This window comes from Lipophrys pholis (assembly GCF_963383615.2).
Source record: "Lipophrys pholis genome assembly, chromosome: 18".
NCBI lineage: Eukaryota > Metazoa > Chordata > Actinopteri > Blenniiformes > Blenniidae > Lipophrys > Lipophrys pholis.
Window position 1 is genome coordinate 14,501,639 of NC_137646.1, and position 20,613 is coordinate 14,522,251.

A 20,613-nucleotide genomic window follows, 5' to 3' on the forward strand; every position below is an offset into this window, starting at 1 on the left:
GGGTAGAAACCACCGTTGAGGAGAAGGAGACTGCGGTGGTTTGGAAAAGCAGCTGCCCCGAGCCGCCCGGTTCATTCTGGACACGTCTGACTCCCAGCCAAGTGCTGCAAAACACCCGTCCACAAAAATAGACTGCAAGGAGAGATGTAATCATAAAACTGGATGCAGGAGGGGGAAATAAAAAACCAAACAAAACTTCACATTTTCAAGGTCTTTCAAGGAATTTTATTGTCTTTTTTTGTACAAAGAATTCACAAAAAATATTAAACCGTCGCAGACAGCACCGACGCCATAAAGCATAAGATACCACACGACCAGAACAGTGCCACAGAGAGGAAGAGAAAGAGAGGAAAGATAGTAAACACTCTCTGGAGAGCCTTAGGATTTTTTTTTTGTGTGTTTTTATATATTTTTTTAAGTTATGTTCACCTCTTTCACAATCCATCACGAGCAAACACTGGCAACATCAAAGCTCTTCCTCCTCACAAGGCTCTTTAGACAATTTAGAAAATACTAGTGTGGCAATTGCGCGCGCGTGTGTGTATGTGTTGGGATGTTTCTCATTGCAGCGCAAATGCACAAGCTAATGCCCGGCCAAAGAGGAGATTTTTAAACGTCCAAGACGAAACTTACAAACGCCACATTTTCAACAGGCCAATTCAAGTAACTGGCCTCAAGGCGTCACCTCATTTTTTTAATCTGTCATTCGCCAGAAATTCATATGAATTTAGAATCTGATTTAAACACTTTTCTATAATATAGATACTATGTGCAGTGGATGACAGTATAAAAATATACACAATTTTACAAAATAAACTGGTTCTCAATGTACATTTTCTCCATCAGGTCAAAGTATATATATATATATACATTTTTTTTTTTTTTTTTGGAGCTGGATTGTTAGTAAAAAGAAAGAACAGCTTCTGAGAGACACCGGATCGGAGTCCCAGCAGGATCCCAGAAACATTCAATAAGAAGAAAATTTACAAAAAAATCTCCCTTCTTTCCTCTCGGGACGAAAACATTGGGAGAGTTCACCGGTGAAGCACATCCATCTTTAGGTCAAGGCGCCTTTTCAGTTTCCTTTGTGACACATTCACCCTAGTCTTAACCGATTTTCTTACCACTTCAATAAATATGCTATGAACTACGTGAACAGCTGAAAGAAGAGGAGGTGGGGGTGGGGGTGGGGGTGGGGGTGTCACTCTGTGAAAATGTGTGTGTGGTGCGTGTGTGTCCCCTCGGTGATTTTCAAGGCATCATGCCTGAGTCTGACTCGAAGTAGGAAAAAAAAGAAAAAAAAAAGTGGCCCGGTTTCCTGCCCGAACGAACGGTGGAGCGTGGATTCATATGCACCTCAATGTCCCGGCACAAGTGCAGAAGGTCCTGGAAGGTGCATATTTTCCTCAAGTGTCAAGATAAACAGTGAAGTTTTTCATCTTTGGCCGCCCACTTATGAAGTTGTGTCCCGCAGAAACAGGCTGTTTAAGTCTCTGTTTTCTGCTCTGCAGCTTCAGACGCCGTCGCCTGTTCCTCCACCGTCATGTCTTGGCTGCCGTCCTCCGTTTTGGTGGCCTTCTCCTCCCCGACCTCTTCTCCCTCCTCTTCGTCTTCTGGAGGAGCGTCGTCCATGTTGGTCTCGGTGAGCGTCCTCTCAGACTTGTCGGCGTTCTTGAGCGAGAGGGGATGGCACAGTTCCATCTCGTGGATCTCCACGTCAAAGGGAGCGGCGGGGAGCACGGCGGGGGGAGACTTGCAGCCTGTGCAGCCCTGAAAACAACAAAAACACAAAGTCATTATAGCTCGTTGTCGCACCGTGTGCCTTCTCTAAGGTAGACCACATCAGTAAAGAATAAGTTAATATCCTGGAATCACAGCTGAACTTTAGATCGCTGGCTCGAAAATTGAGAACTTCCAACTTTATGCTTGGAAAATACATTAAATTCCGTTGTTGGGTTTATCATGACATGTTTTAATAGATCATTATTGATTAATCTATTAATTACTGCCCCAATTCAAATGAGATTAACGCCAAAAAAAACCCTATGTAGGACATTCACTCAAATATAAACTTAATAGTATATTTCTATATTTAAAGATTTGAACGTGAGTATAAACAAACAATAGAATCACATCCAAATAAAATCTCACATTTTATCATTTCTAGTAAAAGAATTCTTAATGTGATCTTGTGTTGACAATAAAACCGAGATTACATTTGACTTAAAGTGCTTCGTGTTTAATATGGATCCAATGGATCCTATGAGTCACAGTACTCACAGAGATGTTGATGGCTCTGGGCAGACGTCCCGTGCGGATCCAGGGGTGAACCTGACTCAGCTCCCGCTTCTGGTCCTCTGTGAAGCGCGGCTGATGCTTCTGGAGGTTCCTCAAAGTCTCACGATCTTCACGCAGCACCGTGTCCATGTCTCTGCAGGGGAAAAGCAAGGAAAGTGAGTCAGTGCCCAACTTTATGTACCATTAGTTTGGCAGGAGTATGACAGATTAAACATACTTTTTCAAAATCTCTTCCAATTAAATTCTCTAATTAAAATGAATCAAGTGAAACTGTCACATCTGTTTTTAATGGTATCTTAAACATTTTGGACCCTTGAGCGTTACGACTGTAAAATGACAGCGTGGGTCACATTGCGCCCTGCGTCGTTACCTGGCAGGCAGCTGATAAGTCATCATGATCTTGTTGTCTGTGTTTGCCATCAGGAGCCAGATGGGGTCCTGCAGGACACACTTGATGAACTGCTCCTCACCGCCATCACCACCGGTGCAGCTGCTGCCCCCTGCTGGCTGTTTGCGGGAGTGGTCGTTCTCCGACGAGTCGATGCTGCCAAAGTATTTGCTGGTGTGGCTGCCCTGGCTGCTGCCTGATGGGACAAGGAAGTTTAAAGGGGAGAATTAATCGAAGGTGGACACATGCAGTAGTCAATTCATGCAATACAAATTGTAGAAGACATATTGTGCTTTTCTATATTTAACATTGCAAATTTGTACATCTTACAAGTTTTAAATACAACTACATGTCAGCAACTTGGATAAAAGAATGCTCTGAATGTTAATCATGGATTTCTTTAAAAATGAAACTGCTGCAGTTATAACAGAAACTGTCAAATTCCAGGCATCTGATTCACTATGTTGAAGCTGGTGAACAAAGAGGAAGTGTGCTTTCAACGAAGACATAGATTAAAAACAAACATGAAGGCCAGCTTAAGAGAAATAGATTTAACCGATACAGAATTCATTGACTTTAGAAAATAACCATAATAGGTCCCCCTTGAAATGATTTATCAGCGATCATTACAAACTATGAAGTACTTACTGGTGCCGCTGGTGCCAGACAAGCTGCAGCCGTTGGAGCCGGAGCCTGAACCCAAGGATCTCGTCCCCGAGGAGCCTGAACCAGAGGCAGCAGAACCAGTGCCTGAGCGGGAGTCTTCCGCAAGCAGAAGCTCCAGCAGGTCACTGGAGACGGACATGGTGTCGTTGGACTCGTTGGTTTCACCCTAAGAGACAAATCAAAGGTGTGAAAATGTTAAATGGAATGAAGGCGGATTTTAAGGGCCTCATGTTTGTAAAGAAACCGACTGTGTTCCTACATTCTCATTTTCTTTGGAAGCATCGTCGGAGCTCCCCTGGTTGGTGGAGGTCTGGTCCCCGGGTGATCCGCCCTGCACAGACGGCGTGGCTTGCTGCGAGGCCACCAGCGCCGTGGCGACCTCCAGCCGGTTGCACGGAGACTCTTCCAGCTGCAGCAGGTTGAGTGGGGAGGAGCAGCGGGACTGGAAGAGGGGGGACTCTGCACCCTCGCGGTCAGCGGGGGTCTGACTGTAGGACTGGGGGGTGCTGCTACGGGATGGGGCGCAGGTACCTGGGATGGGCATCGGGTTGGTAACCAAAGGGGGGACTGCGACTGGGGGGGCGCCGGGGTAAGTGAAGTTGGGGTTGTAGAAGTGTCCCGGTGGGGCGCTTGGCTGAGACATGGGGGGTGCCATCTGAGGGAACACGTAGTTGGGCAGGACTAGGGCCATCATGGGGGGTCCCATCTGAGGCTGAGGAAAACGTGACGGATCCGTGACGGGTATCTGCTGAGGGAGCTGCTGGTAGATGGGGTAGATTGGTAGCATGCTGGGTGCAAAGGGGGTGGTGGGAATGCTCGCTTGGGAGCCGACAGAAGGCCAGGAGCTGGAGGTTGTGGGAGGTCCGAGAGGCACGTTGATGGGCAGCGGAGCCGTGGTGGCTCTGGGGTCAACACTCAGGCCCAGAGAGCTGTGCTGGTCAGAGGACTCCTGGTGTCTGAGTCGCTTACCGCCACGGCCACGTCTGTGACCGGAGCTGCTTCCTGCAGCGGGGTAATCCCGAGAACAACGCACTCCTGAGAAGAAAAACAAAGAGGCATTAATTTCTGCTAAACTTGACTACAGCCAGCAGGGGCAAATACAACCGGGTAACATTTCATTGCAAGTTTTTGGCAAGTGGACAATAAATTTATATACACAATTATTTTCTTGTTTTAGGTTTCACTGTTTGATTCACTTCCCCTCAAAGGTACTTCTGAGCATTACAGGCTAATTATAACACTGAATACTTCAATATTAAATAGCTTTCAATAATCAGGCAAGAAACTCATTTTGATAAATTATGAAGCGTTGCAACTAATTGCAAGAAAAATAACTGATTAGGAGATGTGGATCAGCAGATAGATTTATCATATTATGTATGGATGAATCAGTATGTGGCTTGTCTGAGCATCTACCTCGTGACAGCGGGTTAGCAGTTGGCGCGTTGCAGCGTACGGTGGAGGACGCCGTCTGATCAAACACTCGCAGCTTGCTGAGGTCCTTGAAGCGATCGAGGAACGCCTGTTCCTCCTGCTGGGTGTGGGCGGACAGCACCTCCTTGGTCAGGCCCAACCGGCCGCCGCCGCCTCCCGCTGCCCCAACACCCCCACCTCTTCTGCGGCTGTCCCTTTCTGGCTGACTGGCTTGATGGAGAGGAGGTGGTGGAGGAGGAGGAGGGATGGCTGCATTTGAAGGAGGCAGAAGTGCAGAAGTGGTCGCAGGAAGAGTTGGAGTGTTGATGAGAGGAGGAAGAAGAAGAGGAGCAGCCAGTGGAGGAGTTGTGGGAGCCTCTTCCATGACAATGTCTGTGAGGAAAGACAGCAAAGATTGAAGCACAGCCAATGTCTTAACTTTTTAACATAAAATAAAAACGTCAGGTACTTAAGCATGAAGCAGTAATATTTTACACTGAAATACTGTGTGAATATGCCAACTGTGAAAGACTGAGGCACTTCTGAGCTTGATACTGCTGCTGAGGAGGCATCAGGACAACAGGTGTGCTGCTACTGTTGTTGTCATTCCGTTTGACATGAGGTGAATGTTTTGTGGTGCAAAATTTTATAAAATCTGGCCGTCTTGTGAGAAACGTAGCTCTTACACTGCATGTAATGCATGTTCTGTTTGAAATTGCATGTGACAAAACGTCAGAAAAACAACCACGAAAAAAACTGAAAAGCAAATAGAAGTGAAAACTATAGAATAACTTTGGTACAAAAGAAAATCACAAAGATAAAAGACAAAACCTTCCAGAACAAGCTGAGGTGAGACCCACAGCTGCCACGAATTAAAACCCAAGTTAATTCTGCTTTATAATTGCCAGAAAATGTCACCCACCAGACTCCGGTGGCTTCTTATCCCCCACGTGGACGATGGTGCTGCTGAAGCTACACTGAGACGTGATGGAGACAACGCTCTCTGCCTTTGCAGCCAAGGTGAGAGGAGGCAGGGACGACGGCTCACCCACAAGGTTAACTGAAGCTCCTGTCACAGACAGATTAAATTAGTGATCAAGTAGAGGTGGTAACCGAGAGGATGAATCTGCTGCACAACTCAAGTTTTTATTTTTCTTATTTGAAATAAATGAGCTTGTAAACCAAATTGAGGTGAAAGTTTCCACTTATGAGTCGACGGAAATCAAACTAGACTGTATGTGACCGCTGAACTGAAATGAGTTTCATATATATGCTTTGCACAAAAAGGGAGAGGCAACAAAGAAAACCTTTAAAAGATGTCAGCTCCCCGTTTCTCTGTTTCACCCATGTCAACTTTCTTTAATGCCATTTCGCTGGGAATACGAGCTTTTATTGCCACCATTAATTATGGTTCAGCTTTGGGCCTCAGTGAATATCAGTGTTTTTAACTTCAGTTAACATGACTCTCCTAATTCATTGACAGATGTAGTACCTTTGTTGCTGCTGCTGGCCTCCTGTTTGTCGTCGTCAGACACAGAGGACGCCGTGTAAGAGGAGCCGCACTTCCGCTTCACAGTGTTTGGAATGTTGCAGCTCTCCAAGTACCTGTAGTCCACAGCATTACATAATTAGTCAAATAATGGAAAAAGGTAACTGCAATATCAGACATGTCTCCCGGCTTGTTGTGCACATACCTTATGATGCTATCCAGACAGTTGATCTGTTGGTAGGAATATCCAGTGGAGGGCTCTTTCTGTACAAGTGGTGCAGGGACAAGAGCTTTGGGGGGCTTTGTCATGTCCGCTATCAAACCTCTGATCGGGTCACTGTTGACCGCTCTGATCTTCGCCGTGCCTGGAGTGAAAACAGGAAATTAGTTTTTTGAAGACATTTTGACTTTCCTTCCACTCATGATAAATGGACGAGTTTGTTTTTTTCTTTTCTTTGTACCAGAGTTGATGTTTTTTCTAGCTGGTGGACGGTTACGAGACTCGATGAAAACCTGCTGCCCGCTGGTTTTGACCATGTGAACGTCCTTGCAGATCTGCTGGAACGTCATCTGCAAAAAAAACCAAAACAAACGCTCTCAGTTAACTACATGTGAACCGACAGGAGTCGTCACCAGTGTTTTCTGAATCCTTGTTCACACTCACCGGTTTTTGTAGAGCAACAGCAACTTCGTCCGCGGCGGGGCCATTGCTGTCGCTGGATGAGGCGGCCGAGGCACTGAGGTGCTGCTGGTGGGAGCGGCGGGATCCCCGTGAGCCACTGGACCCCAGCGAGCTGTAGCCCTGGGAGCTGCCGCTGTGCACCGGCTGCACCAGGACTCGGTGGATCTGCTCGCTCAGCTGCACGATGTCCGGAGTGGTGACCCGGGTCTCGCAGCCCCGCGGCGTGGTGAACACGTCTTCGTTCAGGGGGCTCCTGGTAAAACAGAGCAGGTCAGGTTTATAGAAGAGCTTTTGGTTTTAGAACTTTAAAGATTACATAATAGAACTAAACAGCCTGCGAGTCAATGTCTACATATGTAGCCAAGGGTTTTGCAGATGGTCATAAACACATCCTTCCTCCGTCTCCTTCAGTTCATGCGCATATGTTTGTTTCACTGATGACTAATCAACAAGTTTTAATACTCTGACTGTGTATATTTAAACTCCACTTCACAAAAACTCAAAGAAATGAAAGAAACTCTGAGCTCCAACACAGCCTCTGCATCCTTTACACACTAAGGAAGTGCAAAACAAAAGGTAGTCAGATTTGTGTTTGTGTGGGGACGCACTCAGAGCTCCCAAACTCGAAACGGGGTTCGACCGATCATCTTTGATCCACATTAGTTTTCACAGACAAAAGCCTCACCAATACCTGGATTATTCCCTGATTTCTCAAAGCACTGCGGGATGGCTTTGCACTGCTTCAATAGTGAACTGCTTGTAGCCTGATTGCACTGAGTGGTTCCACCTGGAGGATGGAGGCGTGTGGGTGGCACAAACCAAGTCGATATTAAAATGGACTGTGCCAATGGGAAGGGTTATAGTGTAAAAAAGCAGTGGACGACAAGGAGGAGCTTCTGCCAGCCTGCTTTGAAGGTGAAGTTCACGCACTTTGTGTTTAAAAATAAGTCAGCCTGCATCTTCCCTGATTGTGTGCTTGTCGACTTATGTGAAGCATCTGGTTCTCATGTTGGTGACACAACCGTCAGGTATGGACTGCACTTACGTTCTGACTTTGTGGCGTCCCACAATGAACGCCACCTTTCTGCTCCAGGGGTTCACGAAGGAAGACCAGCTGGTGTCGATGGTCAGATATTCCCCGTTGCGGGCGCACATCCGCAAAGGAGAGTAGTCGAACGGCTGGCCGGCAAACTGAAAGACTGGAGAGACAAAAGAGGATTGTTGACATTGTTTGTTGAAATATGATAAACTAAAGTGGAATAATGAACTAAAATGCAGAATAACAAATTGTATTACAGGGGCCCTGATATTTCCCCGTGAGTCAATATCAGGAAAGTGTCACTGTAAGTCAAACTCACTCTTCTCGTGTATGGCCAACATCATGGGTCTGTCATCAGGGTGGATGTAGAGCAGGGTGGGGGTTCCCACCAAGTCCTGAGGCAAGTAGCCGAGCAGCGGCACGGCCCTGCAAACACACATTTACAAATCATTATCATCTGTCTCTCTTGAGCATGTTCCACCTCACATCTAAAAGGCTTTTTCATTAAGTTAAAGCGTAAAAGTCCAGTTGCTTTTTGACATTAACTGTAACAGAAGTCACTATATTATGCCCTTTTTGCTGTTTATGCGGTTTTCCCCAACAATTAAACTGATGAATCAATTGTGTCTGTAATTGTAGTGTTATTTCATCAAATCAAACGGTGAAGCACCGATGGCCACATGAGACAACTCACCTCTCGTCAACTTCCTGGAAGAGGCAGCTGGGAGTATGACTGGTGGTGAAGATCCTCTTGTCTGGAGGGATACGAGGAGCTGCCGGGCACACGCCACAGAGATGATGGTTACAACCAATGAAAGCTTGTTCTCATTAGATAGATAAGGCATTCTGCATAAATGGCAACAGCTAATTCACAAGTCAAAAAGGCAGGCTGTCATTGGGGGTTGACAATATCCATATTCAGAGGAATGTGTTTTCCAGATTGCATCAGTGAGAATCATTCAGCCTGTCTTTCATTTATCTGTGCAGACGTGCGATTAATACGCCTCTTGAATTCAGAAATGGCTTCTCTGTGTTTACACTGTCTCGCGGCGTTGCACCTGTTGAAGTGCTGAAAATCCACTTACAACTGTTACATTTTCAGTTAACCCAATGTTAATAGTATTCATGGAACTGTTTGTGTTGGTGTGATTCCTTTATCAGGCACTCATTGAAATACTTGGGACATTGCAACCCCATGCTGAATTCAGAAAATTTACACAGATAAAGCTTTGTTTCCTGGTTTTGCCCCAGCGCCTGCCATTCAAAGCGTTTAGATTTTTTTTAAAGTGGGTTCTCTTTATTGACGCCTGTAATTTATGCCCGAGCGGCATCCGTTTCATGATGTACGATATGACATTAAGTACCTTCGTATCCAGAGTGGACCTTCTCTGCGATGAGCAGGCAGCAGGGCTGCGGCTCTGCGGCATCCGAGTCTCTGAGGGTGAGCTGATAGGGTGTGAGGCGAAAAGGGTAGTAGCGCATCTCGCCGCCGTGCGTCCGGTCGGCGCTGATCCGACAGAACATGGATTTCTCCTGCGTGCAGTCGACTGGAGGAGAAGCTAAAAGACCAACAGTGGGTCAGTACAGGACACGGCATGTCGACACGTAACTTCCTGGTCTTATTTGGCGCTTTACCCACCAGATCCGATGCATGAGGCCCAGGTTGGCAGGCGGCAGGGCGCCGTGCTGCTGTAAAAGGTGCTGACGTCTTGTGGAGCCAATAGGTCTGAAAACACCGTCCCTTGGAGCCACTCAGGCTTACAGCGCAGCAGCGAGGAGCCCTGGGGTGATACGTACACAACTTTCCCTGACAAGAACGACACCGCCATGGAGAATGTGTCCTGGAGAGAACAGGAGATTTGCGCGTTAACTCACAGTTTGCATGTGACAACTTAAAGTTTCTGCTAATGGATGAAGAATGTGTGACAATATTTTCCAAAAAAAAGGAGAAAAATGTAAAAACTTACGGTGTTTTTGAGGGTGTATTCTGAGGTGATATTGTCAAGCTCCTCAATTGTGAAGGCGGACAAGTCTAGACTGCAGCCATGACACTCCTCCACACTCCATTGATGATAGTACTCCTTGTTAGCTGGAAACATTAAACATTGCGACATCAGGGTGCTGCCAGGTGAGCAAAGTGTCATTACAAAACACACAAACTTATTCATGCATAAAGATCTTTTGAGGAAAAATGCGAGGAGTTCAACAATGAGCAGAAAAAGGGGAGTTATTGGGTTTTATGTCTTTTTTTGGTACATATTGAAAACTGAGCCTCACCTCGGACTTGTCTGACACACTGCAGTGCGTATTTGAGTGCATTCAGAGTGCTCGAGTGTCCCTTGGACTTGCGTTCAGATGGCAGACGGAGTTTCAGCTCCTTGATGGCCTTCATCAGGTCTTTCTGTGTCTGGACTCGAGCTGATTGGTTGCTGCTGCATCCGGAGGTAGAGGGAGGGTCGTGCTCTGAGCTGGTGGACAGCAGACTGTAGGCCAGCGAGCTGCTGGGGGGTGAGAGGCTCTGGGAGTTGGTGCTAGATGGCGAGAAAAACAGAGACATATTTATTTTTCTGCATTTTGCGGAGCGTAGTTCAGAAACAAACTAACAAAATGCCACAAACTCTAGCTCTGCTACAATCAGGTGGCCTTCAGAGAAGAAAAGATGTGCAGCAACTGTGATTCACCAGCATCGGACCATCTGCTTTGTGTATTTCTGCTCAACTTTTATCAGATTTGATCAAATCCACACAAAAGTTTGAACTTTGATAAAAAAATCTTTAAGTAACTTTGATTTCAAGACCTTTTTCTGGTAATTACAGGATATTCTACAGATTTTTATTATTTAAACAACCATTGTTTATGGATTTTGTGTTTTTTGTGGGAAAATGGCATGATTAACATTATAAATGATTTGTGTAAAATGATGTGATCATATTCATCAATAACAGGAATATTGAATATTAAAATAAATTGCATAGATCAGAGTGCTGATTTGCTAAATAGTACTATTGATTTTAAGTACTACGTTTTTCTGATAGAACTGCAGCTAAGAGTTTTCTTCAATCAAGGCTGCTTCAGACACTAAGAGTTACAGCAACGAAGCCAAGCTTCATCTTAATCAGATGTGCTTGAGAGATTATAAGATAACAGGACTCTCTTCTCTTACCTCTTGTTGCTTTCTGTCGTTTCCAGCATCATGCCGGAGTCCTTTCCATTTGATGAACTGTGGCTGTGTGTGCTGCGTGTGAACTGGTGTCCACGGGACCTGGTCCCGCCCTCGCTCTCCCTCTCGCCAGAGTCGTTCCCACTGGACACTCCGTCCATATCGTCCGAGTGCGGCCCCCTCTGATCTCCCGACAGTCCTCCAGAAGATCCAGATGAACCTCCTCCTCCAGCTCTGCTTTCTTGCTTCTGAGTCGCGACATTGTCACTGGGCTGAGCACCACTGGCGTTCTGCACATTTAAACCCTGTGACAAGCCGTCCCGGTCCTTCTCCTCGGCCCCTGCCACTCCACCGTGAGTGCTGCTGCTGGGCGTTGCTGTAGAGTTGTCATAACTCATACTAGTGTAGGATGAGGCTGGTGCAGCTTGAGTCAGCCAAGGCAAAAAAAAATGAGCGACGCGATTTTAAGTGGGACTACTATGTATAACCGCGTGAATCATTGTTGTTGCTGTGAGTTGAATAAAACTAAGGAGAGAAACTCATTGCTTTTCCTGCAATATTGAAGAGTTTAAAAGACGGGGTGGATAAACCCCACTGAGAGTTTTTTAAAGTGGAAACCGCCACAAAAAATCCTTTCACGATCTGGATAAATAGTGTCACTCAAAAGACTGCACGCAAGTGATGAATTTCTGGTTATGAAACAGCCTTGGCATAGGTGCTCCAACAGATGGGATGAGAGATTGAGACGGAGAGTGAGAAAAACAGCTCTTGGTGAGAGCAAAAAGCCGTCCTTTTACTCAGTCTGTAGTCTTCTCGCCTCTTCCCGAGATGTGTTGCTCTAGGTGAGAAAGGCCACCTGAAATAAGAGAGAAAAAGACAGGGGAGGAAAAGCAACAACATTAAAATGATAGAACACCAGTCATGGTCTCCCCAGTATCTCCCAAGGACTGCAGCTTGCATGGCCATGAAATGTTTTCGGTGCTGTGTAATGCATGCCGGCTGCAGTGTGCAAGTGTGTGGTTGTTCGGGCCCCAGCTGTTTGCTTCCTCCCTAGATTATCTTAAGAAGAAAGCAATCACTTCAATTTGAGCGCAGAATGGCCATAATCTGCTTCTATTTGCATGCTGCAAGTGCGTATGCATGTATCTGATAATAGCACAGGTGAGCAGGCACTAATGCCAAAACGACATGGGACGCTTGTTCGCTGTCACGGCCCGGTCCTTTTTTAAACCGATGACGATCAAAACAAACACAACACGAGAAGGAGGGAACAAATCTCAACATCAACGAGCCCTGTTATATCAGTAATTCCTTGGCAATAGGACATTTAGGTATATATATGGACAACACCTACGCAAGTTAAAGTCTAGTGCTATTTATTTCCTTGACAACGGTGACACTCCATAATCCTTTAAGACCTGCAGACGCAACTAGAAGACTACGCAGGGCTACCTCAATCCTCTCAGCTTTGTATACCTTGGTGTCCCACAGCCCTCTTTACCTGCAGGTGTCAGGTGGGAAGTGATGCACTGATGCAGAACTTGTTCGGGACAGGTTTAAATATGCTCCTGTGGGGACATCTCAGACCTAAACTCTCTGCTTCCAGTTGTGACGCAACAACCTAAAAGGTCTACGGTGGGGGGCGGGCTGAGGGGAGCCGCCAGCAGGAGACCTGACAGGACGAGAATGTGTGTGGATGGCTAGGAACAACATACCAATGCAACTGGCAACAGTGGCCCTTCCAAATCATGTTATTTTTTTCCAGTAAACCTTTGACACATGTACCCAAAAACCTTGTGGGGAATTTGCACATGAACAGATTTCCATCCACAGCCAAACAGGTGTGTCATTGGACAGATCGGCAACAGCAAAGGTATACACGCTGGATTGAAACGGTAAAAGCTGGCCTCGAACAGACTGGTTGAATTATTCAACCTCCCGGTTGAGGAACAATTGCTGAACAATAGATTATTTTAGGTTCCCCTTCTGCATGTCATGAAGGACTCTGCAAAGGTTTGCATTAAATAACAGACTGAGGCTCTATGAGCAAATGCAAAACATGGGCATGTTGTACCTGACTTTTGTTTTCCAGATGGACTGTTGCTCCAACTATTTTTCCTGATAGCTTATGCAGATGTTATTGACTGTCTTCTTCTATAGTGATTTTCATCAAATGCTGACTCTATATTCTCCTTATGTTTAACTGTATGCATGCATGTTTATTTGCGTGTCACTGTGTGATGGCCTAATAACCTATTCAGGATGTATCCTGCTTTTCACCCAGAGTTAGTTGGAAGTGGCTGCAGCACCTGCACAACTTTTGGAGAACACTACCTTACTTTCATGGACAATGCAGGGTCCATTTTAGGTTATTCTGACTGTGCATAGCAGCTTTTGGACTTCAGCGAAGCTGCTGCCTCATTGCCAGGCCGTGACATGTTAATTAGCATAATGTTTGGTCAGATGGGTGATGCACACTTGCACATGACAAACTGTGTGCTCTGATCAGACTGGGCGGAGGGAAGGAGCAGTTATGATCTGGAAATATGCAAGCAGGGCGTGAGTGGGCGTTAAAGGCTGCCATCCATGCATACTTCCAAGGGTGATGGTAGAGGCTAAAGAAGGGGGCCGAGACACTGAGAGCAGGCTGCGATAATGTCCGGATGTGCTGGACCAGTCCACCCACCCACTCTGCTCAACCAACTGCACAGGACCATTTCACGAAAGAAAGCACATCTTGAAACCAAATGATTTGTCTATAAACTTTCTCAAACCAGTCAGAGGTGAGAAATAGAGGTAAAACATACATTAACACACATTTAGAAGGTGATTGATATCGAACACGCCAGGTTATAACCCATGATTGCAGGTTTAACAATGATACATCCACTATGCCACCCACTCTCTCAAATTATTCACAGGAAATGCCCTCAGTAATGCCCAATCACAGCTTATGCAAGTAGTGTCTACGCTGGTGTGGTAAATCATTTGTAACCGGACTGTACAGCAGAATGCTGCAATTTGTCAATGTTTTCAACCGTGTACTTGAGCTACACTGACCAAAAATATGAATAGGAGAATTTGTGAGGATGTTTTGACAAACACATGCCATAATATGGCGGATTAGTGGTTGGCACTGTCACCTTACAGCAAAGAGGTTCGATTCCAGGCCAGGACCTTTCTTGTGCATCCAAGTACTCTGGTTTCCACAAACAATTAATAAACAGAGGCATTGGATGAATCAGTGAAGTGTGAGTGTTGTCAAGACTGATTGTGTGCCTCCTTTTCTGACCTCGGACCGGCAACTTGCCCTTCACTCAATGTCAGCTGGGATTGGCTCCAACCCTCGAGGCCTTCACTTGGATAAATCCGGAATAGAAAAGAGGAAGCTCTTTACATGCTGCGACTGTTTGAAAATAATTCTTGAAATTGTACTTTGTGTATATTCTTGACACTTTATACCAAAACTAGCATTTCTCATATTTGCAACATATTGTCTCAATCCTAGATTTTTGTCCCTCTATGTGTATTCCCTGAAGTTCATTTTTATTTATTATTGACACTTTGACAATATTCTTGATGTCTTTACTCCCAATGTTAAAGGATTAAAATATAGTTTTCATTCTATAGTCTATAATAACTTGTAATCAGTTGTCAAACCAATCTTCACTCAGTGACACTAAAAAGCTTAAGAGTTTCAACAGGCCAGATAACCCATTTGTTGTAAGTTTTCCCTCTCAGCGTGCATGAGGAACACAAGGTGCATTGTGTTCAGAAATGCTGTCATCATTAGTCCAATTTTGGTATTGTGCACAATCACAACACAACTATCAGATTACACTGCTTCAGAGACTCAAGTAAAACATTTCTCTTTTTAAGTCACTGCACACTGTAGCTTATGTTTTGACTGACAAAACCACAACCGAGATGTTACATTAGTGCTATCCACAATTTTCCAGCCATCAAACACAACAAACTAAGAAAAACAGAGAGCTGTCTGATTGGATTGTACATGAAAATGCAAAGATTGAATGCCTGCAGGAGCCTGACAAATTGTGTATTTCTTTGACTAATAGAACGCAATCAACACAAACATTATTGTGGCGGTAAACAAGACAGGAGATGTCAATGGATTTACAGCACTTCTGCCAGTTAAACAACACTTCTCCACTAGAGTTGGGCTGGGCGCTGCTCCAACAGTTGGCAACAAATCTGCTCAGTAGGATGGCAACGGATCAAGTGTGGCTCTGATACCAAACACAGTGAAAAGAGTGGCTTGTTCATGTACAGTAGCAGAGGTAATAGAGTAACTGATGATCTCAACAGAGAATCTGCATCACATGACAGTCATCAAGTTCATTGCATTAAAAAAACACACGGACATACAGTATTTTAGGATTTCCCCAAATGTCCTATGGAAATGGTAAAAATTCAAAGCAATTGTTTTCAAAGCTTTTACAAGCATAGCTGCACACATGAGAAGCCATGTATGCTCATAGCCATTTTATTTTGAAGCATGTGTGTCGTGCAAATGAGAATAACACACTTCTGCAGACTACAAGCCTGCAAAGATTGTAAAGATCGACTTTTGAACGTTCAAAGTATTTTGGGCAGCTCATTGTACAAGAGTAGTCATGGAAAGAACAAGTATTGTCATCACTGCTAAATTAAGTAAATTGTTTTCCCAATCCATCGGTTATAAAAAATAAAAATAAATAAATAAAAATAAATAAAAATAAATAAGCCATAAATGTAAAATTAGACAATCAGTTAATGGAATATATCCACATGCAAAATAATTAATAAAAATTGAATGACTGTCAACAATTTTATATCATTATTTATTAATCAACTAATCCTTGCAGAGATAAACAAACAGCAATATGTGCCAGTTAGAGGCATCAATTTTCCTTAAATGCAAGTGTATTGACTGGGGGATGAACCTTTCTACACTTACAGGTAAAACAAATGTACAAGCTGTTCCTTTTTAACAATAGTATTCTTAGCCGCTCACATTAGACTGATCAATTATAATTTTGGTAAGTTCTTTCTGATCAAATGTTAAATCAAAGTCCCAGACACACCGAATCAGTTGTAACTAGTGGGATTAAACGTGTTCATATTGAAATATTAACTTTAATTGCAAAGATATCAAGATAATCCGCACTATAATACACAATGTGCCACTCCTTCAGATAACAACGGGAACAGATGCAGTCACGCTGCGTCCACCTTCAACCTAGCGCAATTTCAAAAGACAGAGAAAAAGAGTCAATAAAAAAAATTATCACCTGAATCAAAGCGGGAGCTCCATCATTTTGCAGACGAAGTGGAAGGTGTGGTGAGGCTCCACGCATCAACGTGCACAAACTTCTTCACACGCGCAACGTCCGTCACGACGATTTTTTAAAGAAAATATCACAAAGTCAAGGAGCGTTTGGTGTCTGTCTCACACACTCACCCACTGTCCGAACTAACGCGCGGGCACACAAACACACGCCCTCAGAGCGCAGGTTCGTCCGTTCGCAGTGGCCACATGGCACGTGTACTCAGCAGTGTTTTCTGCGAGCCTCGCCGGCTTCTGATTGGTCGGCGAGCTCAACCAATCACAGAGCGTGGCTCATGGAGCCAGAGCCGGAGCTGAGGCCGCCTCCCCCCTCAGCTCCGCCTGCAGACCTCCCTCCGCGGGACGGAGGGGGCCGAACAGGGCAGGACGGGCGGTCTCAGCTCCGCCTGCATGCCTCCACCCGCCTCCTCCACCGGCCCGCCCCAACCATGAGCGAGTGCTGCAGATGTACTGTACACAATGTCCATCTATGAGACAAAGACACGCCGCGGCCCACATGACTTCACACTTTGTAGAAGTGCAATTCTAAATCAATAAGCAAATGATGACGGAGTGGTGTATTGCTTACGTTTGACTTACAACCACTTCATTCTGTCCGCCTTGACTTGCCTTAATTCTTTGTGGTAGTTTCAACAAGAGTTTGGACTTTCTTGACATAAAGTATGTATGCAACAGCTGTTCAACAAACTCTTCTCTTTAATGTCAAATTCAAATGAGCTGGCCATTTTCCTCAATGTTTCCTCTTTAAACCTCTTAATCTCCTGTAAATTTTCATACAAATCACCATAATGATCTTCTAAATACAGGAATACCTGGCTTGTGGCACTTATTCATATTGGGCTACAACTGTCATGTGTTAGGTTTTACTGAGCCAAAGCTGGTGATTCTTTTTGTAATATTCAAACAGAGTCATCACAAAAACATATACACCATGTTTACAAAGACACTCACAACTTATAGTTATGGGCCTCGTTCAAAAGTGCCTGTTCAAATTTGGGCAACACACAATCCAGACTCCAATAATATTTTATTTCAAAGGATAAAAAGCTCAAGTGTTTCTAAAGATAGCTCACTGCTGTGATGCCGGTGTAAATAAGTTATGTATTTAGTTTAAAATGTCATAAAAGTTTATGATACAAGTGTGTCTACTCTGTCTTAAATCCCAACAATCCAGTGGGAAGATGATGAATCAACAATAAAATCGTTTCGCAGCAGTCGTAAAAGGATAAAACTGTTTATAGAATATCAACAGATGAGTGACCCATAAAGTGTTGCAAGACTGACTCTGAAAACTTGAAGTCATGATTGGATTTTTTTACTTCCAAGCTCATTAAATTGAATTTTTCGGGGGTGCTTTTAATCTAAAAGCTAAAATACAGTCTTCAGGTCGCTTGCTCTCAGGAACATTACATAACCACATTGAACAGGATAGGCCATCCTCACAGCTGTGTTGTGATAATACTCTGATTCTTGCAATTTGTTTTAAAGCAAACTGTAATCTTAAAGCATTTTTGAAGTCACAAAGTTTAATTACTCTACATACTGCGATTAAGTTAATGGAGTAGTCTTAAATTGTACCACTCACTTATAATCTACCATCACTGGATGACATCTTTCATCTACTTAGTTGTGCATCATCGTCATACAATATCATGTTTGTCAAACAAAGTGGAACCCAACTAAGCAAATTCATTTGGACTGGAGGTATTCATCTTTCAGTACCTTTAGTAGGACTAATTGGGTTGGTGTTCAAATGAAAGAGCTTAAGTGACACCTCTTAAATGATCATTGCAGGTAACAATAAAAACATTTTAAGGGACAATTCTTTTGGGGTTTTTTTTTTATGAGTTTTCGTCCAGACAATTAAAAAAAAAAAAAAAACAAACGAAAAACTGTTTTAACGCTGGAATGAATAAAGGGGTAAAAGACAATGCATGAATGAGGAGTAAACTTTATTCACGTTGAATGTTTTTATAAATCTAATCAGTTCTTACTTATTAAAGAAATACTGAAACAAAGATGTAAAACTTTTAAATTGTATATGCTTCATTTATGTTTATAAAAAAAAACACTTGCTCTGGTTCCAGCTACAGCAACATTACAAATTCATGGGGGTCCAATGTAAAAAACAAAAACATCATAAGAAAGCTTATTTTTTTTTTCTTTTTAACCATTAGAACTAGTCAGTTGCTATTCAACACAGATCGTCCTTCTTTTTGGAAATCCCGGCTGTTTCAAGGTAATGTGACTAAAACAGGAGTTCAAAGGGCGATGGGAATATAGACATTGCGTGATTTGTGTTTCCTTAAAGGTACAAATAAAAGTTGCGCTGTGGTGTTCCAAGCACCATCACCCATTCTCATTCCCTCTGACACACTTCTTTCAGGAGAGCTCCAGCTTGTTTGCTTGTTGTGCTCTAGGAGTTGAGTCACTGTCCAAGAAAACATGTGATCAAATTGTTCCGCTATGGAGGGGGCCACCTCTGCTACCGCCTCTTCTTCAATGGCACAACTCAACACCGACTCTGATTTGTTTACTGCCAAACTCAAGCAAGCCTTCTTTTACAGGTATCCACCCACAGCGCTCCTTTGGGAGAATTAAGAACAGAAGGAGGCTTTCCCATGTGTGCAGTCGTTTTGGATGCTGAGCTGACTTATCTGCGGAATCCTGCAAGATTGCGGCAATGCGAATTAATTTCTCTTTCCCCACTTGTGTTAGTTGGATGTCTGCGTGACTGCTTTGTTTAGATTCCTGCAGATCTCAGTTGATTTCACTCCTTTAGAGAAAAATGATGGTATGGATGCCAGGATGCCACACCTCCTACGCTCTTAAACACATCAGAAACTGAGCTGCAAACACATGATGATCATTTATGATTCTCTTACATGCTAAAGGAAAGTTTTGTTTTACTAGATGAGTGGGATGCAAGCTGTGATGTGCAGACAGAATTGTGAACAACAATCCAACAAGGTAAAGAATTCCCTATTAAAAAAAACCCCTTCCTTTACATTTGAGGCGCACCTGGCGACAGTAAAATCAGCACCAGTCAATACAGGTAATAGAAAATACGACTGGCCAGCAGGCTGAACACCCAACACATGATCAGCCACAACAATCAATGAGAAGGTCACGAGAGGATCAATAACATATATTCAAATACCACAGGTACTGTAGTATGAGCCTGCCACATAAGGGGGCAGTCCTGTGCAACATCTACAAGCGGGTCAACACTATAGTAACAAAAAAAGTGCCAAGATCACGACAAATAAACACCACCGAAAACCCCAAATACGAGATTTTAGTACTCGACGTCTTCACACAAAGCAATAGTATACAACACGATATGAAAGCATCGGTTTACACGAAGATAAGATGGTAAAAAGTAAATATGACTATTTGTTGTAAATGAACGTCTAGTTTTGACGTGTCACAGTAGATAGCAATGGGTAAATTCTACTTTAGTGCGACTAATAACGAGGCATTTTTGCAGTTTTTGGACAAAGTGTGCGCCACTTCGTGACTGCGGGACGAACGTCGCCAGCTTACCTTCAGATATACTTGAAATCAGGCGCCGATGCTTTAGAGAAGTCCTCGGTTAGGAGATAAATAAAGTACACAAGGAAGTAGAATAAATCCTGGTAGCAGTAGTGTCTCGACGTTGCCGTCCGCGTTCACTGTCCACACAATCTTTACTCGCTGTTCTGTACACAACAGTAGTTTACACGCAGGGACACACGTGCCTGCCCATGTACTGGCAAAATAAAAATGTGTCCGCCGTCCTGATTGGCCCGCGGGTGACACAGTCTCCGCCCCGAAACGGACCCTGCGCGCTGTGATTGGCCGAACGGGGCGGGGCTTCCCGCACGGGGCTCGCCGATCACGTTGCACCGTGGCTGCTACCGAGTTCAGTTCCAAACATACAAGAACATAGGAGGGCGTATCCCGCGAGCACACTGGACGTACCGCCGCTCCACTTCGCCGTAATCCATGCTGCAGTGCCGCACAGCTAGAAGTCAACGACACAGCAGCACGACCACATTTAGTCTGGCTCGAGAAGGGAAAATCAACCCTATTCAAAATAGAAAACAGAGTGCAAAACTGCATGTACATTTTGCCATTTGTAAATAATAA

General features: G+C 44.2%; 1 protein-coding gene across 1 annotated transcript; it reads right to left on the reverse strand.

Moving 5' to 3' along the window:
- Positions 1 to 299: 299 nt before the first annotated feature.
- Positions 300 to 20,206, reverse strand: per1b (period circadian clock 1b). Its single transcript, XM_080486604.1, has 20 exons — positions 20,029 to 20,206; positions 11,139 to 11,991; positions 10,253 to 10,506; positions 9,943 to 10,064; positions 9,615 to 9,816; positions 9,340 to 9,534; positions 8,670 to 8,748; positions 8,295 to 8,401; positions 7,982 to 8,135; positions 6,919 to 7,189; positions 6,716 to 6,824; positions 6,460 to 6,619; positions 6,258 to 6,370; positions 5,688 to 5,834; positions 4,769 to 5,158; positions 3,612 to 4,387; positions 3,335 to 3,518; positions 2,669 to 2,882; positions 2,281 to 2,431; positions 300 to 1,770 (listed from the first exon to the last, which is right to left on the reverse strand). Exons 2-20 carry the CDS (start codon positions 11,531 to 11,533, stop codon positions 1,486 to 1,488), a joined length of 4,308 nt encoding a protein of 1,435 aa, XP_080342730.1. The 5' UTR covers positions 11,534 to 11,991; positions 20,029 to 20,206; the 3' UTR covers positions 300 to 1,485.
- Positions 20,207 to 20,613: the final 407 nt, after the last annotated feature.